General features: G+C 41.4%; 1 protein-coding gene across 4 annotated transcripts in view; it reads left to right on the forward strand.

The window, feature by feature from the left end:
- Positions 1-20,706, forward strand: part of PTPRR (protein tyrosine phosphatase receptor type R) — a 192,063-nt gene extending 171,357 nt beyond the window's left edge. For all 4 annotated transcript variants that reach the window (XM_037886529.2, XM_037886537.2, XM_043547849.1 and 1 more), the window contains 6 exons: positions 92-171; positions 2,288-2,425; positions 10,001-10,111; positions 11,992-12,149; positions 16,342-16,455; positions 19,494-20,706. In XM_037886529.2, the coding sequence (XP_037742457.1) occupies positions 92-171; positions 2,288-2,425; positions 10,001-10,111; positions 11,992-12,149; positions 16,342-16,455; positions 19,494-19,587 (695 nt within the window). In that variant the 3' untranslated portion in view covers positions 19,588-20,706. The remainder of the gene's footprint in view (positions 1-91; positions 172-2,287; positions 2,426-10,000; positions 10,112-11,991; positions 12,150-16,341; positions 16,456-19,493) is intronic.
- The last annotated feature ends 699 nt before the right edge of the window (positions 20,707-21,405 follow it).

The raw sequence follows: 21,405 nt of genomic DNA on the forward strand, positions 1-21,405 counted from the left end.
CCAACTAGTCTTTGATTCACTTCTGCAATTCTCAATAGAAATCTTCTCTTTGTGATTTTCTTTTCAATTTCCATCTTTCCTGACTTCTTAGATCCGCTAAGCAGAGTGTGTTTGAAACCAAAGAATGCAGCTGACTCCTTGAGCACCTACATAAATGCTAACTACATTAGGGTAAGTAAACACACATTCTCTGGGTGCTCCTGAGACGGTATTCTGTTTTCCAGCAGAATAGTTGATTCCGTTTGGGCTCCACTCTCCTTTTATTTCTGTCGACTTCACCTTGTATGATATAAGGATAAAGTCTACCCTACCTCTCTCTCACTATTGGTGAGATAAAGTGGTCCCGATGGGGTGTTTATAATAAAGCACCCAAGAGTTATGTACGTATTTAACCTATGGTCACATAGGACATAGCTCTGGAAGGGACCTCCCATTCATAAACTTAGCATCAAGCTCCATCTTAAAACTAGTTAGGTTGTTTGCCCCCACTACTTCTCATGAGAAGTTGTTTCAGAACCTCACTCCACTCCACTCCATAAAGGAAGTCATTTTGCTTTTTTAAAACAGCAATACATAAATATATACACCTACACACACATAGTGTCCGGCCCCCCCTCCGCCACCACCACCCCGCGTCTCACTTTACATCTGTACTGTCAAGGCTTTGCATCACAGACATCAATATAGTTAAGGAGAATGATTCCATTTAAAGAGCATCAATGCTGCTTTTAAATGAGCGAGAGAAATTAGGCCATGTATTGAGTCATGTGAAGTATTCCTTCCCTCCAGGGAATGAAGTACCATGGTGTTTCATATTGCTGACACTGGTAACATTGTCAATGATTTTTAAAAAAATGTAACAGTGAGTAAATTAAATTTCACATGAATTTACAGTATATTGTAAAGCAGCTTAGACACTTCAGTATTCTCGACTGTCTGAACATTCTGACACACCTGTCATTGACAAGAGATATTGGGGCATATCACTCAATACAGCTATGATCATTTATGCCAGCTGAGGATCTGCTGCATTGTTCTGTGTAATGGATAAGTCAGTGGATTGCTCCATTGTCCCTGTGGTTGTGGAAATGGTTTCACTGAAGAGAGAAACAAAGTTACAATATCTGGCTCTGCCAATCATTTTATTCTTTAATAATTCATTCCTTTTTGAGGTTGCTGCAGCCTTCGCTGGCCAGCAAGGTTCAAAAGAACTCCTTCTTTAGAGCTGGACCCAAGTTCAGTGTACAAGTTCACAAGTTTTCCTTTTCACATGATAAAGATGAATACAGACATGACTCATTCATTTCCCCACTTACTCCGTCTTTCCTTTGCTTGCTTATAATTTTCAGTGTGTCTCAAGGTTCGTGCTATCCTGACAGAATGTCCCATATATAAGGTCTTAGAGGCATTTTCTGCTTAGCAAGTATAAATTGGAGCTTCTGAGTCTGTAAGGATTTATGTATTCAAAAACTCTTTTCCCTTCGTAAATCTTCATGGTACTACTTATTTTCATATTTCTATTCTGTTCACTCTCATTTGTTTTTTATGGCCTGTTGCTAACAATATCATCCTTTGAATACAGCAGAAATACTAACTAACAGGTAGAACTGGCCAGACAGGGGAATTTCTGTTTTGTGGGAAATTCTGCAGTGTCAATGTTTCATTTTGTTTCATTCTGCATCAGCACAAAATATTTACATTGAGGAATTTCATGTGAAATGGAACAATCCGTTTTGGCACTGGACAACAGGGAAGCCGGCTGCTTTGCCAGCTCGCCATTTGCACAGCAAGGTAACCAGGCAGTCTGGGAATTAGGCAGCCAGGGAGTCAGGCAACCAGGGAGCCAGCCACCCAGGGAGCCAAGCAGAGAGAGGCAGCCCAGCTACCAGGCAGGGAGTCAACAAGTTGGGCAGATGGAGAACCAACTATCAGGGAGCCAGGAAGCCCACCTGCCCACCAAACAAGGGGCTTGACAAGTTGGGCAGCCAAGCAGGCAGTCCAGGAAACCAGGGAGCTGGGCGGGCTAGCAGGAAACCAGGCAGGCAGGGAAGTTTCAACAAAACCAGCACATTGCAGTGGAATATTTTGATTACATCAAATTAGAATTTTCCAGCAAAAAACTGTTCCACTGGACAATTTTTGACCAGCTGTACCAGGTCATGCAGGCTTTCTGTTTTAATTTATCTTGTGGTCTAGATTCCCATTTCTTTCTTTGGAACTTTCACCTAAGATCTCTGTGCAATGCATGACTTTAAATCAAATACTTCTGTGTCTGTTTCTAAACCAGGGTTACGGTGGTAAGGAGAAGTCCTTCATTGCAACTCAGGGTCCCATGATCAATACCGTGAATGATTTCTGGCAGATGGTTTGGCAGGAAGATAGCCCTGTCATTGTTATGATCACAAAGCTGAAAGAAAAAAATGAGGTATGATATCAACTGGCTACATCCAGAAATTACTCCAGTGGTTGTATTGTAAATAAGACTGTCTATACATCTCACAATATATAACATCCTTTGTAGAAAGAACCTCATAGTAGATATGATATCAGCAGATAACCAGCTCTTAAATGTTATGGTGATGGTCATTATGGAAAAACCTAAGATAGACAATTAGATATAGCATTATATAGCAATCTCAAGAGATGTATAAAGCATATCCCAGCATATTCATGGAGGCTGAGGGGTGGCAGTTATGAGAAACACTCCACATATAGTTAGGTAGCACTTGTAAATATGAGGTCATTACCTGTTAATTTTAATTATATATAGAATATTTTCTTCTTTTGGATGCTGTAATGTCCAAGGAAGATTTCACCTCTATGTTCCAGACCTGCACTTTGGAACAAACAAAGACAACTCCTAAAGAATCCATCCCAGGTTTTACAAAACAACCTAATTCATGTTGAGAAATACATTTTGGGAGCATTTAGTCAATAGTAGGGTCATATCTAGCCAGTATGGAAATATATAGTTCCTTACATTAACACGGAGAATATGTGACCATTGCTCATTAATTGCTAAGGCCAGATAAGGCCTGTTATATTTTCTGTGACTTTTGGATGGACTCCCACCTACCTATTTTATTAGCTTTATTTAATACTTGTACAAATTGATGCCAGGTTCTCCACTGTGGTGGAAGAACACAAATCAACTGCCCAAGGCACTGAGGGTGAAAATCATCTTTGTGCAGAGGACCAGCGCAAAGTGTATGCATCACTTAAGTCCTATTTAATCCTATTTTAAAAGCTTAAATGAGACATAAATGGTGCACAGGCCTTCTGTATAGAGTGAATTTCACCCTGAGAGTGCAGGGCCTTTAATTGTGCCTAGTCTCTGGTTGAAGGGTTACAGGTGGGCAGAAGGCTGATTATACCTTCCCTTCTACACATACCCCCCAATCTGGTCCTTTTTCTCTCTGAGTTTGGAGTTGAGCATACAGTGTTTATAACATATCAAACAGGAAAGCTATATAACATAGGTCTGTGCCGTAAATATCCCACGTATTTTCACACCAGGCCCCATTTTGATACTGTAGACCAGCCAAACCAATGTCTGGGTAACTTTCATTAATGGAATATTTTTGAAAACTCGCCCCAGTAACAGAATAACAAATATTTGACGAAGGAAATACTGAATTTTTAAACACTTACTTCTAACACTGTGTGAGAAGAATGACTTGAAAGAAATGTCCAATGGTTTCCAACATATCAGGAAACCCTGTGTTTACCTGAATTGGTCAGGCCTGCCACGCTAGTGTTTATCAGCATTGTTGTGGACTGACAGTGGTAATTTCCTCCTAATAAAAGAGGGTGAGACATCTTTAGTGTTCCCAGGCTACTTGGAGAAGGTCTGTGTTTACATGAACTGTTCTGACATTCTAATGAACAACTCTGGGAAGAAACGTTAAGAACTGCCTGATGATTGTAAGCTGAATTCAGAGTAACAGCCGTGTTAGTCTGTATTTGCAAAAAGAAAAGGAGTACTTGTGGCACCTTAGAGACTAACCAATTTATTTGCGCGTAAGCTTTCGTGACCTACAGCTCACTTCATCGGATGCATACTGTGGAAAGTTTAGAAGATCTTATTATATACACACAAAGCATGAAAAAATACCTCCTCCCACCCCACTCTCCTGCTGGTAATAGCTTATCTAAAGTGATCACTCTCCTTACAATGTGTATGATAATCAAGTTGGGCCATTTCCAGCACAAATCCAGGTTTTCTCACCCCCCCACCACCATACACACACAGACTCACTCTCCTGCTGGTAATAGCTTATCTAAAGTGATCACTCTCCTTACAATGTGTATGATAATCAAGTTGGGCCATTTCCAGCACAAATCCAGGTTTTCTCACCCCCCCCCCCCCCCACACACACACAGACTCACTCTCCTGCTGGTAATAGCTTATCTAAAGTGATCACTCTCCTTACAATGTGTATGATAATCAAGTTGGGCCATTTCCAGCACAAATCCAGGTTTTCTCAACCCCCCCACACACACAAACTCACTCTCCTGCTGGTAATAGCTTATCCAAAGTGACCACTCTCCTTACATTATGTATGATAATCAAGGTGGGCCATTTCCAGCACAAATCCAGGGTTTAACAAGAACGTCTGAGGGGGGGAGGGTAGGAAAAAACAAGGGGAAATAGACTACCTTGCATAATGACTAAGCCACTCCCAGTCTCTATTCAAGCCTAAGTTAATTGTATCCAATTTGCAAATGAATTTCAATTCAGCAGTTTCTCGCTGGAGTCTGGATTTGAAGTTTTTTTGTTGTAAAATAGCGACTTTCATGTCTGTAATCGCGTGACCAGAGAGATTGAAGAGTTCTCCGACTGGTTTATGAATGTTATAATTCTTGACATCTGATTTGTGTCCATTTACTCTTTTATGTAGAGACTGTCCAGTTTGACCAATGTACATGGCAGAGGGGCATTGCTGACACATGATGGCATATATCACATTGGTGGATGTGCAGGTGAACGAGGCTCTGATAGTGTGGCTGATGTTATTAGGCCCTGTGATGGTGTCCCCTGAATAGATATGTGGGCACAGTTGGCAACGGGCTTTGTTGCAAGGATAGGTTCCTGGGTTAGTGGTTCTCTTGTATGGTATGTGGTTGCTGGTGAGTATTTGCTTCAGGTTGGGGGGCTGTCTGTAGGCAAGGACTGGCCTGTCTCCCAAGATTTGTGAGAGTGTTGGGTCATCCTTCAGGATAGGTTGTAGATCCTTAATAATGCGTTGGAGGGGTTTTAGTTGGGGGCTGAAGGTGACGGCTAGTGGCGTTCTGTTATTTTCTTTGTTAGGCCTGTCCTGTAGTAGGTGACTTCTGGGAACTCTTCTGGCTCTATCAATCTGTTTCTTCACTTCCACAGGTGGGTATTGTAGTTGTAAGAATGCTTGATAGAGATCTTGTAGGTGTCTGTCTCTGTCTGAGGGGTTGGAGCAAATGCTCCAATATGTGGGGGGGGGAGGTGAGAAAACCTGGATTTTGCTGGAAATGGCCCAACTTGATTATCATACACATTGTAAGGAGAGTGATCACTTTAGATAAGCTATTACCAGCTGGAGAGTGGGGTGGGAGGAGGTATTTTTTCATGCTTTGTGTGTATATAATAAGATCTTCTAAACTTTCCACAGCATGCATCCGATGAAGTGAGCTGTAGCTCACGAAAGCTTATGCTCAAATAAATTAGTTAGTCTCTAAGGTGCCACAAGTACTCCTTTTCTTTTTGTAAGCTGAATTGTTCGGGATTTTACTTTCTACTGAGAAGAAAACAATCTGTTAACTTTTTTAGTAAAATATTTACTGCCTGCAAAGAAGACAAAATAGCTGCTATCTGGCAAAATAGCATTGTAATTTTTTGCCGCCTTTGTTCTCTGCAGCATACCCATCATTTTCAGGGAGGTTTGTTTATAAAACACACAGATGTTCAAAAGCAGCATCCCCCATCTCTTTCAGCCTTCCAATACACAAATCTTGTATGCAGGCCCCATTCCTCCTGTGCTGAATAACATTATGCTGAACATGAACATTTCTGCTGTGAAAAGTCAGGGCTCAGAAGCTTTCAGGAGTCTTCATTACTGCTTGTGGTGGGTGATCCAGGCTATGCATATACAGTACAAATGTGGGGTTTTATTAAGAACTGTTTGTTTTTCCCCGCACTACGTACCATGTACAGCCAACCCATGCTTCCTTAGGGCCAGTTTCTGTCAGCCTTACTCATGTGACCTCACTCCCTGGGACATCTTGTGGCATAAGGTGCTACTTGACATGAGTGACAGAGGCAGAATCAGGCCCACGCTTAATAATATAGGGAGACATTTTCTGCTGTCATCATGCCACCATTGACTTCAGTACAGTTATTTCAGCAGATAATTTGGCCCATATTACTCATTATGTACTTGCTGCACCTTTTGTGTTTATCACAATTTAAGTTGGTTTTAAGAAGCTGCCACTATCAGAAATATGTATAAAGGTTGTGAGTGAGGGGGTGGGGAAAGGAGGAAAGGTATAGAGCTAGTTTTTAAGCTCAGCGTCTCCCACCCGGTATAAGTACTGCAGGAGTGGACTGAAAATAGGGAGAGATTTTCAGAAGTGCCTAAGAGAATTGGGAGCACCAGTCCCATGGGAAGTCAATGGCACTTGTGTTTCTAGTGATCTCAGACACTTTTGAAAATCTCACCTGTAATTATGAATGTGATGACCACTCGTTTAGAAAGCATTTAAATAGGTTAGCACCTATAAAGGAAAATTAAAAAGAGGCCAAGAAGCCACACTATGAATGGCAAGGAGCAGACACAATATCGCAAGGAGAAGTGATGGGCTCCATAGGGTTTTATAACTCAGTTAAGGACCATGGAACTCCTCTCTCTCCCCATACACAAACACAGTCGCCGTATCCAATACACTAAGAGTTTTCTCAGTACGGAAATAAGATTATGAAGTTGTTTGAATGACCCAGTGGGTGGTTTTTGAACAGCTTTCAAAAATACCTGTTCTAAAAGATGAGTACTGTGAAAACTTGTGGTCCAGTTTTCTTGCCATGTGAAATTGTAGGTATCGGGCAATTTCCTTCTTTCATATTTGTATACCTGTGGAGTTTCTGCAAGATTGTCTGAAGACAATCGCTGTCCCCATTTGTTTTATATATCATCCATTTGTTGCAATACATTCCAAAATATGATCATTTCCCTGGTATCTGACTTTTTGGAAGTGCCTGAACCACTTGAGTCTAGCTCTGTTTTCAGGTCTTCTTTTTTGTTATCGCCATGGTATTTTCAAAACCAGCACGGAGACTGTTAAAATTAAGCTATTGTATTTTACTAAATGTAGATGAGATATTAACTGAGGATTGTTTTAATTAACAATCCGATTGCATTGTCCACACAGTGCAAGCTGCCAATTACTGTGCTGGTAGAGAGTCAAGAAAAACACTTTTAAGGAGGTTCTGAAGTCTTTGGAGAGCAGCACACAGTATTCTCATTTATCAAGAAGGTTCAGAAGCTGACTGCACCATTGTTGATTGTCAGGGTGCAACTGCACATTTAGACTTTTCGTTTCCCATATTAACAATGAAAACTAAACTCCCAGGGAGGGGCATGCCTTTCAGATCACATAGTTGATAGTGGCCATATGTCACATGGTGTGGCTGCTGAACTTTTGAACGCTTTTTTCTTATAAATTTATTAGGGTGTTTTCTTGCCATTCTTGGTATCTTCAGAGAGCCAGCGTTTAAGAGGTATGGTAGCTCTGCAAGTCTTACAGTGCAACTGATGACTCTTCTTTGAATGAAACCAGTCAAATTGGTCAGTGCAATTTCAGTTACAAAAAATGTGTCTTCCACACATCTCACATTATTAAGGTAATGAGCATTTCTTTGTAGAAGAACGTTTATGCTCCAGAGTGTTTCCATTCAGCTCAATGAGCTATTGAGTGATAAGGTACACCAGAAATTTAAAGATCTTGCCTGATGGTCAAGTCTTGCATTTCACTGTAATGTTTAACCTGAACTATACTGATTTTTTCCCCAGTTTTAGCAGTATATACTAGAAATTGTGGTGTCTGAAAATGAATGACATTAAAGCAATGATTTTGTTTTGCTGTGCAATGGGGGCTGTTAAGTAGCAGCTATCTGAATATACGTTGTTCTTTGTATCAGGAGTTGCTGGTGACAGTAGAAAAAGTCCCTCATGTGGGTGTAGGACAGTTTGTTCTGTTTCAGGGTTTTTTCTGTGTATTGGTTACTCAATGTTTTCTGTAAGTTTCATGTGATCTGTATTTGAAATGAATAGTAGCTATGCTGCAGGTAAACATGGTATTCCACCTGAGAGTTTGATTTCTTAGTACTCTCTGTTTCTACATCTGCCGTTGAATGGATGCTTGGCAAGTACGCTGTAGCTCATGAAAGCTTATGCTCAAATAAATTGGTTAGTCTCTAAGGTGCCACAAGTCCTCCTTTTCTTTTTGCTGGTACAGACTAACACGGCTGCTACTCTGAAACCTTCTGGAAGAGTATATCACTTTACTAGTTCAATAAGAATGCTCTATATTTATAGGTTTATTCAAGTATTTTAGGCAAGAGAATTTTATCTTCATTGCAGCTCAGAAATTGAATAGACACTTCTTTCTTAGGCTCCAGTTTATCAAAGGGCTTAAGCATGGATTTAAGTCTGTGTTTAGGTGCTTTGATGCATCAGGGCCCTAGATAGTAAATAGGGATACAATTCTTATGTGGGAGTGGGAGAAATTCTGAGTCCTTTACTCAGTTTCAATCCTCACAGAGGCAAAAGTTCCATTTAGGTCTTTTGCCTGAAGAGAAACTAAGTAATGGCTTCAGGATTTCACTCTGTACATTTATAAAAATATACCTGCAAAAATCCAACTTGGATTTTGAATTTATCTTTTGTTCAAAATATTTTTCTTCGGTCAAACTTAGTTGAATTTTTAAGCATCAAATACTATTCAAAGTGTTCAGTATAATGGATTAAGATTTTAAAGGCTAGTTTTCAAAAGTAGCCTCTGATTTTGGATACTTCTGTTTTTGGATGCCCAACGTGAGACAGTTTGGGCCTGATTTACACAGATACTTCAACTGGATTTGTGGCTGCTCAGCATATTCTAAGAATTAGACCCTAAAACAATCATCAGGACACCTGCAATCTGTTACTCATAAATGTTTCTGACATTCACAATATGTGAATATCACCTTGATTGCTTCAATATGTGATTTTCAGACAGATACTGTTCTGATATCAGTATCATCAAATCATAGGCGGCATATAATGGAGGCCAGAGGAGACTAAGCCTCTCCAAACCTCATGCTGCCGGGGGCGGGGGGAGGGGGGGGAGGGGGGGGAGGGGCGGGAGGCATGGCAGATTTGGGGCCCCCTGAAAAATCTCCCCAGCCATGTTCCCCAGGTGGAGGAACTCTCACTCACCACCGCAGCTCCGGAGCTACAGCAGGGGCACAGAGCTTTTCCAGTCTCAGGGTAGCGGGGGAGGAGGAGCGAGCAGGGGTTGGGCGGAGCTCCAGGGGGGAAAGATGTGGAGTGGGGGCAGAATGGGGCCGGGGCCATGTGTGGAATAGGGTGGGGCCACAGGGGAAGGGGTGGAATGGCGTGGGGCTATGGACAAAGCTGCAGACAGAAGGGGCAGGATGGGGGAGGGGCTCGGGGCTCCAGCCAGGGCCTAGAGCTCTGCCGTAGTCCCAGCCAAGGCTGAGAGCTCGACCCTGGCTGACGCTGAGCTCTCAGCTCCCCCACCACCTGTGACCCCAATTGAGCCCTCAGACCTTCCCCTGCCCCGGGGCCATGGCTCGGCCCCCTGCCCTGGTCAGAGCCATGGTGGGGGGGGGGCTGAGAGCAGTGTGTGAGGGCGGGGCCTCGGCCACAAGAGGCGGGCAGGGGGATCGCCTCCCCAAGGGAGAGCTTCACCCGCCCGCCCATGCATCAAGTAATTAGTATCTGGATTCACATTGATGTTTCCTTTTCAGAAATGTGTGCTCTATTGGCCAGAAAAGAGAGGGATCTATGGAAAAGTTGAAGTCCTCGTTAACAATGTGCAAGAGTGTGAGAACTATACTGTCCGCAACCTTACATTAAAGGTAATGATCTATGGCTGTTATGGGGAAATGTCCTTCCAATATCCATAATACTTCACTGTTGAATGTTTAATGAAATTGAACGGCAATATATTTAAAACTGAAAAAGGGCACATTTTTCCACTATTCATAACTAACCTAAGGGCCTCACTGCCACAAGGTATAATTGAGACCTAGGACCTGAAGCATTTATACTAAGGCCATTTTACATCACTCTGGCAGTGTAAAGGGGCCTTAAAGTTATACCCACTTAAGTTACACTCACTTTAAGGCCCCTTTACACTGTCAGAGCAATTAGGGTTGTCACCTTTCTAATTGCTGGTATCTGGACCCTTGAGATTCACCCCTTCTCTGCCTCTTCTCTTGAGGCCTTGCCCCTTCCCTGCCACTTCACTCGAGGCCCCACCCCTACCCCACCTCTTCCTCAAGGCCCCGCCCCCAACACTCACTCCTCTTCCCCCTTCCTCCTGTTGCTAGCTGGATCGTCTCCACCTCCTGCCCCGCACCCCCAGCTGGGCTTCCTCTGCTTGGGGCTGGGACAGGAGCTACTGCAGCCTGACAAGGAACCTGCCTGCAGGTAGGAGGCGGCCCCATCTGAGCAGGGGCTGGTGCGGTTTAATGACCCGGCACCCCTGCCCTGCAGAACTGGGCTTTTGGTGTCCAGTCAGTAGAACTGACTGGACACTGCCAGGTCCCCCTTTTGACTGGACTTTCCAGTCGAAAACTGGACACCTGGCAACCCTAAGAGCAATGTAAAGGGAGAGTTTAAGTGAGAGTTGGGGCCCAGAATTTAACAGGGTTCAGAGAAGGATTAGATATTTATATGGATGATGAGAACACCCACAGTTCATTAGATAAGATAAAAATATAAGCGATATAAACTTGGTGCTTCAGGGCATAAGCCTGTCTGGAGTTAGGAAGAAACTCCTCCTATGAGCAACTTATTCCATAATTGTCCACAATAAGGTTCCTTCATCTGCTTCTGAAGAATCTGGTAGTAGCCACTCTTAGGGCATGTCTACACTTACCTCCAGAGCAATCGATCTAGTGGGGGTCGATTTATCGCGTCTAGTGAAGACATGATAAATCGACCGCCGAGCACTCTCCCGTCGACTCCGGTACTCCACCGGAGCAAGAAGTGTAGGCAGAGTTGACAGGGGTGTGTCAGCAGTCCACCTACTGCGGTGAAGACACCACGGTGAGTAGATCTAAGTACGTCGACTTCAGCTATGTTATTAACACAGTGGAAGTTGAGTAATTTAGATCGACCTCCCCTTCCCCCCAGTGTAGACCAGGCCTCAGAAACAGAATGCTGGACAAGATGGGCTACTAGTCTGATCCAATAAGGTAGTTCCTGTGTTCATATACCTAGGATATTGTAGTTCTCATGTAAGATCTGCTTCAATACTTATGATAAGGTCTTTTAGCAGATAGTGGACAAATTAAGCAATTTCATGAATATGAATACAATTTATTCTCTTGCCTTACTCCACTCCCATTGCTTCACTCCTCCTTCTATGCTAGCCCCTCTGTTCACATCCCACAGTGCAGAGGGCAGAGAGAAGGTCTGGCCAGAGTGCATTACACTCTGGCAATCCCCAGCTGATAATAAGGACCCATGGTGACCCTAGTCATCTGGTGTAAATAGGAGCAGAAGAGAATCTGGGCCTGAGTATCTTGTTTCACCATATCAAGGTATGCAATTTATCAGCTGTTGGATTCCCCAAATAATCACCGGTATTTGGTTTGATAATGTATGTAAATGGGCCAAATTCTGCCTTCATACATGCATGTGTCCAAAGCTTATCATATTGAGAGAAATAAAATTAATTGCAAAATTGTTCTTCACAAGTGTATAAGTGATATCTTTACATTATTTCCAGCAAGGGAGTCAGTCCCAAAATGTGAAACACTATTGGTACACATCCTGGCCGGACCACAAAACCCCAGACAGTGCTCAACCTCTTTTGCAGCTTATGCTGGATGTGGAAGAGGACAGGATGGCATCAGCTGGCAGAGGGCCTGTAATTGTGCACTGCAGGTAATCTACTACAGTTTTCTTAAAAGAATTAGTGCAAAACTCAATGGCTTGGAATTCTTATAGTAGCGCTACAGACATAGGTGGAGGAACTAGGGGAGCATTGGGTGCTGCCGCACTGCCTGGCTTAAAGTAGTAATAACAACCCAAATACATGGTTTCCACCTTCAGCACCCCCACTATAAAAATTGCTCCCGCACCACTGGCTACAGAAAAGGGCCTCAGATCACAAGGCCCTTTTCTATTCAAAGAGGGCCTTTCTGGAAGTGGTTAAGAGAAAGTTCCACAATGCTTTTACTAAATTCTGGTTGAACTGTTAGTTTGCGTTGCTATTTTTTAGAAAGTTAGCCATATTTTGGTAGTGAATAGTTCCTGAACCCATCCTGATCTCTGCTAATGAATTAGGTAAGTGTTTGAAAGACAGTTCTGAGGAATAGTTGTCAGTCTGTGTTCCATGTTGTTCACTGTTCACTTTAGCTATTTGTTGTCCATTATTCATGTTGTGTGATTAGTCACATGTTCTGCCCCATGATTGGCTGCCTGAAACTTTTTAAACGGGAGAATAATGAATCACAAACTTGAGGTAAAATTTTTCAAATGAATACACATTAGTACTAAAATTCATGTTCATTCTGGGGTTTGTGAACATTTTCACAACTGCTTGGCAGTTGGCTGAATACTCACAAACCATAAATAGTGTTACCCCACAAATCAGAGTGAGCCAAATGCTGCCCATTTTGCTCATCACAATTCAGTCAGTTCTGTTAATCATCTATCATTTTACTCTGTGTACTGTAGTGAACTAAATTGTACATCATGAAATAGTAGTAGGCAATTTCAGATTTGTTATATTACTTGAAAAGGGGTTAGGAGATGAGGCAACCTAGAAAAAAATTATTTCCATGCCTGTTTTCTCTTATAATCATGGTGCTATAATGCACTTTTTGCTAGACATAGGTCAAAACCAGAACTTTTCTTCTCAAACTACCTCTACTAGCTCCATATTTCTGGGATTTGGATAAATACGATCCAGAGATTTGAACAACCCCTCATTATGCCAAACCAAATCCAAGGAGATTTTCCAAAAACCATAACCACCCCAATGTTGCCCATCTCTCTTTACTATTTTGTTTTGTTTTGTTTTCTTAAGCAATCCACAAATCTATGAATGAACTGCCACGTTCCCATTTGCGCAGTAATGCTTTTTCATGAGGAGGGGCACAATGGAACTTGGTGTCATTCGGAGGGGGGTCTGAAATCACTGTGTCCCTAATAAAATGAACATGATGCTGTAGTGGCAGTGTCATACTCCCTCTTCTAGCAACATACTTTCCCACATTTTAATCTTCTGATTTATGGGATAGAGGTGTCCAGATCTCACAAAACTTTCAAATTTGGGGCTGTTTGCCTGGGATACATATGTGCAGCTCTCATTTATTTCAGTGGCAGCACTGCATGCTCACCTGAGGACAAAACATGACCCTCAACCTGGTGCAGAAAGGCTATAAAAATCTTTTAAGTTTTTAAATTATTATCAACGTTGAAAAAAATACATTTGAAAAGTAAAATGGAACAAAATAACCTACAAACGCTGGCTGCTGTCCCATGTGCTCCAATAGCATGTCCATTCAGGGCATTATGGGTAAGAAAGAATATAATCCATCTCACCCTCCAGCAGCAGAGTTATGTCTGTAGTGCTAAGAGGAGAAAAATGAGTACACATTTATTTTTGTCATTTAAATCAGCAGATGTGACTCTGAATACACGGAGGGAGCAGATCCACTAAGTAAGAACGTTTGTTTTGTACTGCCAGTTTTCAGAGTAATATTGCACTTTAAAGGTACAGAAGTTTCCTCTGTCATTTGAAGTGCCCATCCAAATCTTATACTAATCTATGACTGACACACCATCTTTTGTATGTGTAGCATAGTACAGCCAAATGAGCTAGTGTGTTTTGGCCTCTAGGTGGTCTTGAACTGAATGTATATTTGAATGAACAGACTTCAAATACAAAGTAAGAGATTTTTTTTATTGACCAAATAAGGAAAAAATAGAGGCATAGGGCTAGATTCTCAGCTGGCATAAACTGATTTAGCTCCATTTAAGTCAATGAAACTATGCTAATTTATGCCAACTGAACAGCTGGCCCATAATGTGCAATACACAAATTACACAAAATATATCCTCTGCCCCCAGAAGAAGCAACAAATTAATATATAAGGTGCAGGAACTGCCTGGGTTACATGGTGATGAATCTGACACTGACATTTTGGGTGCTGAAAAATGCTGCATTCACTGCCTTTGCAACCAGTACAGAAGCCCCCAACCCCGGCGCCTCCCACCCCGTGGGGCTGGAGTCCCTGAGACTCCCGTCCTGCAGCTGAAGCCTAGAGCCCTAAATGGGGGGAGTATGGAGGGCTCTGGGAAGTCTTCTCTGAGAATTTAAGCCTTGAAATTATTATTCCCAAAAGGCAATGAACACTACTCTATGGTATTGGAGCCCAAACAAACAAACAATACAGCAATACAGAACATCATACTGTACTGCCACAGGGGTGCAGTGATAGGTGTCTTAAAAATACCTATGTAAGTAGATCACAAAATTGCCCTGATATTTTGTGAGGGGGATATAGGGCAAGTAACAGATTTTCTGTAACTTGACGTCTTTAAGTCAAGATTTGAGGATGTCAGTGACTCAGCCAAAGGTTACAGGGTCTATTACAGGAGTGGGTGGGTGAGGTTCTGTGACCTGAGATATGCAGGAGGTCAGACTAGATGATTGTGATGGTCCCTTCTGTCCTAAAGTCTATGAGTGTCAGATTTAGCTTGCATAGTCTGCAGTAAAATCAGGGGAAAAGATAGGACCTACATTTGCCTGATGCTGGGGAGATGGGAACTTGGCTTTGTCAAATACACTGGAGAATTTATCCAAGAACAGTTAATCCGTGGGAAAATATAAATCATGTAATACTACCAGGATCTTGGAGGTAGGGGGATCTGCTGTGAAAGTGCTGACCTATTGGTAGTTTTAACTTATGCACCTCATTTGTAAAGGATTTCACAATATTTTGAAGAAGAGAATGTATGTGCAGTAACTTGCTTGTTTAGGCTAGTTCCTCTGCCTTCCCCTGTGTATAAAATATCTCTATCCCATTTTGGACATATTTGCCCAGATGGTATCAGCATTCAAGGATATAGGTTGTCAGCATAGATCTCAGACTCACCCCAGGAAATCAGTCTTTTCTGACTGCCAGTCTTGCTTCTCACTATCCCCTCACTTTTTGGCTTAGCATACTTATATGTTTAATACTGCTGACTCCTGGGGTTCCTGAGTCTCAAATACACTTCCATCTTTAATTCCGTAGCCAGGAGTCAGACTGGGGTCCTCTGCACTGCATAAATATAATCCTAATAAAACTCATACTGCAACCTTTCATCCAAGACACTCAAAACACTTTACAGACACTAATGGAATTAAGCCTCACAGCACTCCTCTGAGGTACATACCTAGTATTATACTCATTAAACAGATGGATAAAGTGAGGCAGTCAATCATTTAACTACTTAGTGCCTCACTTTATCCATCCCTCCTCCACACTCCCCCCAGACGGCAAACGAGGAACAGAACATGGAAAGTTGCAGCACTCCCTCCCTCTCCCCTCTGCAAAATTGCAGAGCACTACAGGAGGCTGATAGAGAGTGGCAGCATGATTACTGGTCTTGCATACATCCATGGCTAGTGTGGCGAGAACTGTGACAGAATCTCTCCAACTGAGCAAGATCCATGGAGGTAGGGCTTGGAATACAGATCCCTGGCCTCTGCTGCCTTTCGGGGACAGATTCCTCTGGTCACTCCACATCTCCCCTTGAACTGGAGCAGAGAATACTCAGACTCCTCTGGTCCATTGGAGCTGTAGAGGTTTTGCATTTACATTGCCCCCTCCAGGCACTTTTGTGCAGAGTGAAAACATATGGGCCTCACAAACTAACCCACAACTATTTATCTGCTGCAGCTCTGTGAGCATTCATTTCCTAGCAGAAAAGGTGAGTTAGTCATGCACCTAACCACTGATGAGTCCCTCTTCTGCATGTTGAGTATTTTCAGGTCCATATATCCAACATCAGAACAACTTCTTTGAAGATGCAGGTTGGTGTCTGTCAGCTCTGTTCACCTTTGTTTTAATTTTACTTTCAGTGCTGGAATAGGAAGGACTGGGTGTTTTATTGCTACTGCCATTGGCTGTCACCAGCTGAAGGAAGAAGGCGTTGTGGATGCACTAAGCATTGTCTGCCAGCTACGAGTTGATAGGTGAGTTGCAGTGGAACTGTAAGTCAGACAAAAAACACAATGTGGCATTTTCAATCCTGGTTTGCCACATTCCGATCTGCTATATTTGTCTGTTAACCTCACAGAACAGAAATACTCTGCCTCCTTGTAGGATATGTCCTGCATCCTACACTCTGTTTAAAGAAGGTCACAGTTGGGTAACAAATATACCAATGTCAAGACTTTCAAGGATTCACCATTCTTAAAGGTGAATTGAAGTGTTTAAATTGTTAAATTATTAACATAACACGTGTGACGATTTAAAATTTATGGAAAACTATGTGGGAGATTTTCAGAAGCTCTCAGAGTTGCCTAATTCTCCTCCTACTGATGCCAAAGTGAGTTTTTCTATGGACTTCAATGGGAGCACAGTTAGACTAGCACTGAACACTTCTGAAAATCCCACCCTACATTTTTAACCAGAATATTTTGAAAAGTTCTTTCCTTTTTTTACTTTTCTGTCAGGACCTGAATTTGGGGTTCTGTGCTTCTCTTGCAAGAGTTTCCTACATCACAATGGCCAAGCCTGAGCCTGTTAAGAAGCTGAGTCTTCTTGCCAGTTGCAGCTGGCTATTTGGCCATCCAATAGCAATGAGGAAACAAAAGGACCTCAAAGTTGTAAACCAACAAAGAGATCTAAATAAGAGAAGGTATTTGTTGAATAAATTGTTTTACAATTTCTTTGCCCATTCTGCCTATCAGCTGTCTTTTTGTTGTTGTTAGAAAAATCATAGATTATTTTAAAATGTATTTACCTGATAGTTTCTGTGGCCTAGCAGGCCTTGTATTAAGAGAGGCCGGATCCTGCACTCCATGTGATGCAAACCTCTCACTGAAATCAACTAATTCAACAAAGGGTTGGCAAAAGCAGTTTAAAGTGTATGTCACAATGCATATTCCTTTCCCCCTGGGCCATATCCTCCCTCCCAGACAGACACACATATCAACTCCAAGTAGCTGGTTTGGTGCAAGCCTGGGAAGGGTGGTGAGTGTGTGTCTGTAATGGCCAAGTTGCAGTTGCTTTTAACACCCTGAAGTTGCAATAACCCCTACTGCTTCAGGGACCCAACTCTGTGAGGGGCACTGGCCGACGGACCTCAGTGTTAACCAAAAGAGCCTCAGTTTCATTTTCTATCGGAAAGACGACACTGGTAATGCAATACAGCCTCAGCTAGTACTCCACTAGTACAGCACACACACACACACCCTTTCTACTATACTCACTTTCAACACTGGGTATGAGCTTAGGTCCTACTGTGGGACTTCATCCCAACATCTGGCCTGAAACCAGTGCTACCAGCTGAGTTATCACACAGCTGTATTAGGTGTAAGTAACTGATCCAAACAGACTGCACTGAACACTTTTTTATGGTCAAGTTTAACTAAGTTGCATTGTTGGCGCTGAAATGAGTCACTGCTGTAAAATTTCTTTTGTGTCTGCTGTTTAGACAGGATGCATTATAGGCGTTAGAAAGAAGAGAGGAAGAGCTGCTCTCTGTACATGTGATCTAAGGGTCACCATAGGTTACATTTTTAGGATATGAAGAAGAATGAAATCTGTGTACACTAAGGTCCAGGTTCTCTTGTCCTTACTCATGCTGAGTAGTACCTCACTCCTCCAACAGCCCCAATAAAATCAATAGGATTGCTCTGGGAGCGTGGAACTCAGCATGTATAAAGGGTATCAGAATCTGCCCCAAGTGCCTGAGTTTTTTATGACATATCTAATCTTAGTTGTGCTTAAAATATAGCGTATAAAGTGTTTTTTAGAGAGATTTCCCATAACTGTGTTGGGTTTGAAATTTGGATTTTAACAGCTTAGATGCTGGCTATATGGTTCCCTATAGTTCTTACACCTGTTGTGTCAGAATTGGATATTCATGATGTAATAACAAGTAGGGCTATCAAGCAATTAAAAAAATTAATTGTGATTAATTGTGCGATTAATCACGCTATTAAATAATAGAATACCATTTATTTAAATATTTTTGGATGTTTTCTACATTTTCAAATATATTGATTTCAGTTACAACACAGAATACAAAGTGTACAGTGCCCAGTTTATATTTACTTTTATTACAAATATTTGCACTGTAAATAACAAAAATCGTATTTTTCAATTCACCTAATACAAGTACTGTAGTGCAATCTCTTTATCATGAAAGTTGAACTTACAAATGTAGAATTATGTACAAAAAATGACTGCATTCAAAAATAAAACAATTTGAAACTTTAGAGACTACAAGTCCACTCAGTCCTACTTCTTGTTCAGCCAATCAAACAAACAAGTTTGTTTACCTTAGCAGGAAATAATGCTGCCCACTTCTTGTTTACAATGTCACCTGAAAGTGAGAACAGGCGTTCGCATGGCACTGTTGTAGCCGGCGTCACAGGATATTTACATGCCAGATGCACTAAAGATTCATATGTCCCTCCAATCTTCAACCATCATTCCGGAGGACATGTGTCCATGCTGATGACAAGTTCTGCTCAATAACAATCCAAAGCAGTGCAGCCCGATGCATGTTCATTTTTATCACCTGAGTCAGATGCCACCAGCAGAAGGTTGATTTCCTTTTTCGTGATTCGGGTTCTATAGTTTCCGCATATGAATATTGCTCTTTTCAGACTTCTGAAAGCATGCTGCACACCTCGTCCCTCTCAGAGTTTGGAAAGTAATTCAGATTCTTAAACCTTGGGTTGAGTGCTGTAGCTATCTTTAGAAATCTCACATTGGTACCTTCTTTGCGTTTTATCAAATCTGCAGTGAAAGTGTTCTTAAAATGAACAACATGTGCTGGGTCATCATCTGAGACTGCTGTAACATGAAATATATGGCGGAATGCAGGTAACACAGAGAAGGAAACATACAATTCTCCCCCAAGGAGTTCAATCACAAATTATTTAACGCATTATTTTTTTAACATCAGCATGGAAGCATGTCCTCTGGTTCTTAGCAGCAGAGCAGATTGTTTGATTTTTAAGAAATAAGGTTTCATTCTATTGTACTTTCTTTTCAGAGGTGGAATGGTTCAGACCAGTGAACAATATGAATTTGTGCACCATGCACTGATTCTGTATGAAAGCAGACTTTCTGCAGAAGCTGTCCAGTGAAACTATGAAGGGTACCCAGAATGTCAATCTCTTGAGGTAATTTGTTTCATTACCAACCAGCAACTTCTTCAAGGAGTTTACTGCAGTGGATGCTTTGAAGCCAACTTGTGAAAGGATTGTGGATCGTTTGGCAAAAATGTAAAGCTTGCCAGACCCTTACTGTACATGAATGTATTGTAAGCGTCCCAAAAATGATTTTTAAAGAAGGCACTGTACTGATGCTACATGTGGAGTTCACGTATATATAGCTAAAGGTGGATTTATTTCTGTAATAATAATATCTGCTATACAGAATGTACGTATGTACTACTGCTGCGGTCAGGTGGAAACTGGAACTTCTACAGAAGAAATGTTTTTCTGTGTATAAATGCTTTAACATTTGCCAACTCTGTCTTGTGAATGGACTGTCAGCTGTTAAACTGTACCTGTTAAGTGCTATTACATATTATGTGGTGAGCTTATTTCTTGGCCACATAAGACTCTTGCTGCTAAAGTTGCAAGTGATCAATTATGGATTTAAGGGGAAGATTTGTTTCTGAAACTGCTCAAAAGCAGTTATATCTTTTATATGGAAATATCTGTTCTTCATACTATTAGCTATTTAATGTGTATTTACAGTTGGTCCTATAAAGCAGTTACAGAGCACAACCTCTGTTATTCCTTGTATATGTATGTATTTACTCTATACTGTTGATTGTACTCTATACTGTTAGAAGCTGCTTCTGCTCCTGACCTGAATCCAGTGTATTTGTAAATTGTATAAGTCAGTTTACTTTTAAAAGAAACTTTGTAGAATATATTAAATGGTAAGGATTTTAAATATTTGTCTGTCTTTTAGTAAGAGGGGATTTTTTGAATATGTTGTCTACATGTTGTATCTCTTCTGTTAAGAGATGGACGCCTTTGGAAATATGAACTGTTCTGTAACAGGAGGTTGTACAGAAAATGCTGCTATGAATGTTTCCATATATTTCTGCACGGATTTGTTCTTTAAAAGAAATGTGACTCTAGCATAACTACTTACAGCATTAGGAAGTCTGCACCCAGGATAAAATCAGTTTTTAATTCAATGATGTTGACTTTGCTTCATACTGACAATAAAATACACTTGATACAAAATAGTTAGTGAATATGGAGGTTTTTTTGCATACAGTAATTAACCATTACTATTATTATAATACCACAATAAGGCAAATGTATCCCAATCTGCTCGAGTTAATTTCATGCTGTCTTCCGACCATTTGGAGGGTCAAATCACTGAGGCCTTTATTCAGCTTTTAATTAAGGCAGATTCTCACTGTATGTAGGCAAAATGGATCAGATGATGCTGAGGCAAAGTCAACATCACTTGATCCCATAATGGGAGCGTACATGAGTAAGGACTTAGTAAAGAACTCAGAGATTTGCACTCCCACCATGTATGGTTTTCAGAACTCATAAAGAGGAGTTGGAAATCGTATTTAATAATGTGATTTTGCTTGATGGACTCACAACATTTCATTACAGAAACTGTGTTTGGTGTTTACTGGATAGCACGGTGCGTGTTTATTCAGCACAATCCAAATCAGCTGCAGACGTGTAATGTTTCGTGAACCGTCAATTGCATGAAATTACGATCCCTTTTCCTTATATTTTTAGTCCAGTACATTGTTCAGATGTTGAAACAACTTTTTGTTTGTGTGTGAGACTCAGTAGTTTCAAAATCTATCCCTCTTTTGCTTGGATTTTTCCAAAATAAATCAGAGTCAGTAAACTCTGAAGAATCATATGAAAGGACAAAGTGGTAAAAAGTTCCCCCAAACTATTGAATAGAAGGAA

Source organism: Chelonia mydas, chromosome 1 (assembly GCF_015237465.2).
Source record: "Chelonia mydas isolate rCheMyd1 chromosome 1, rCheMyd1.pri.v2, whole genome shotgun sequence".
NCBI lineage: Eukaryota > Metazoa > Chordata > Testudines > Cheloniidae > Chelonia > Chelonia mydas.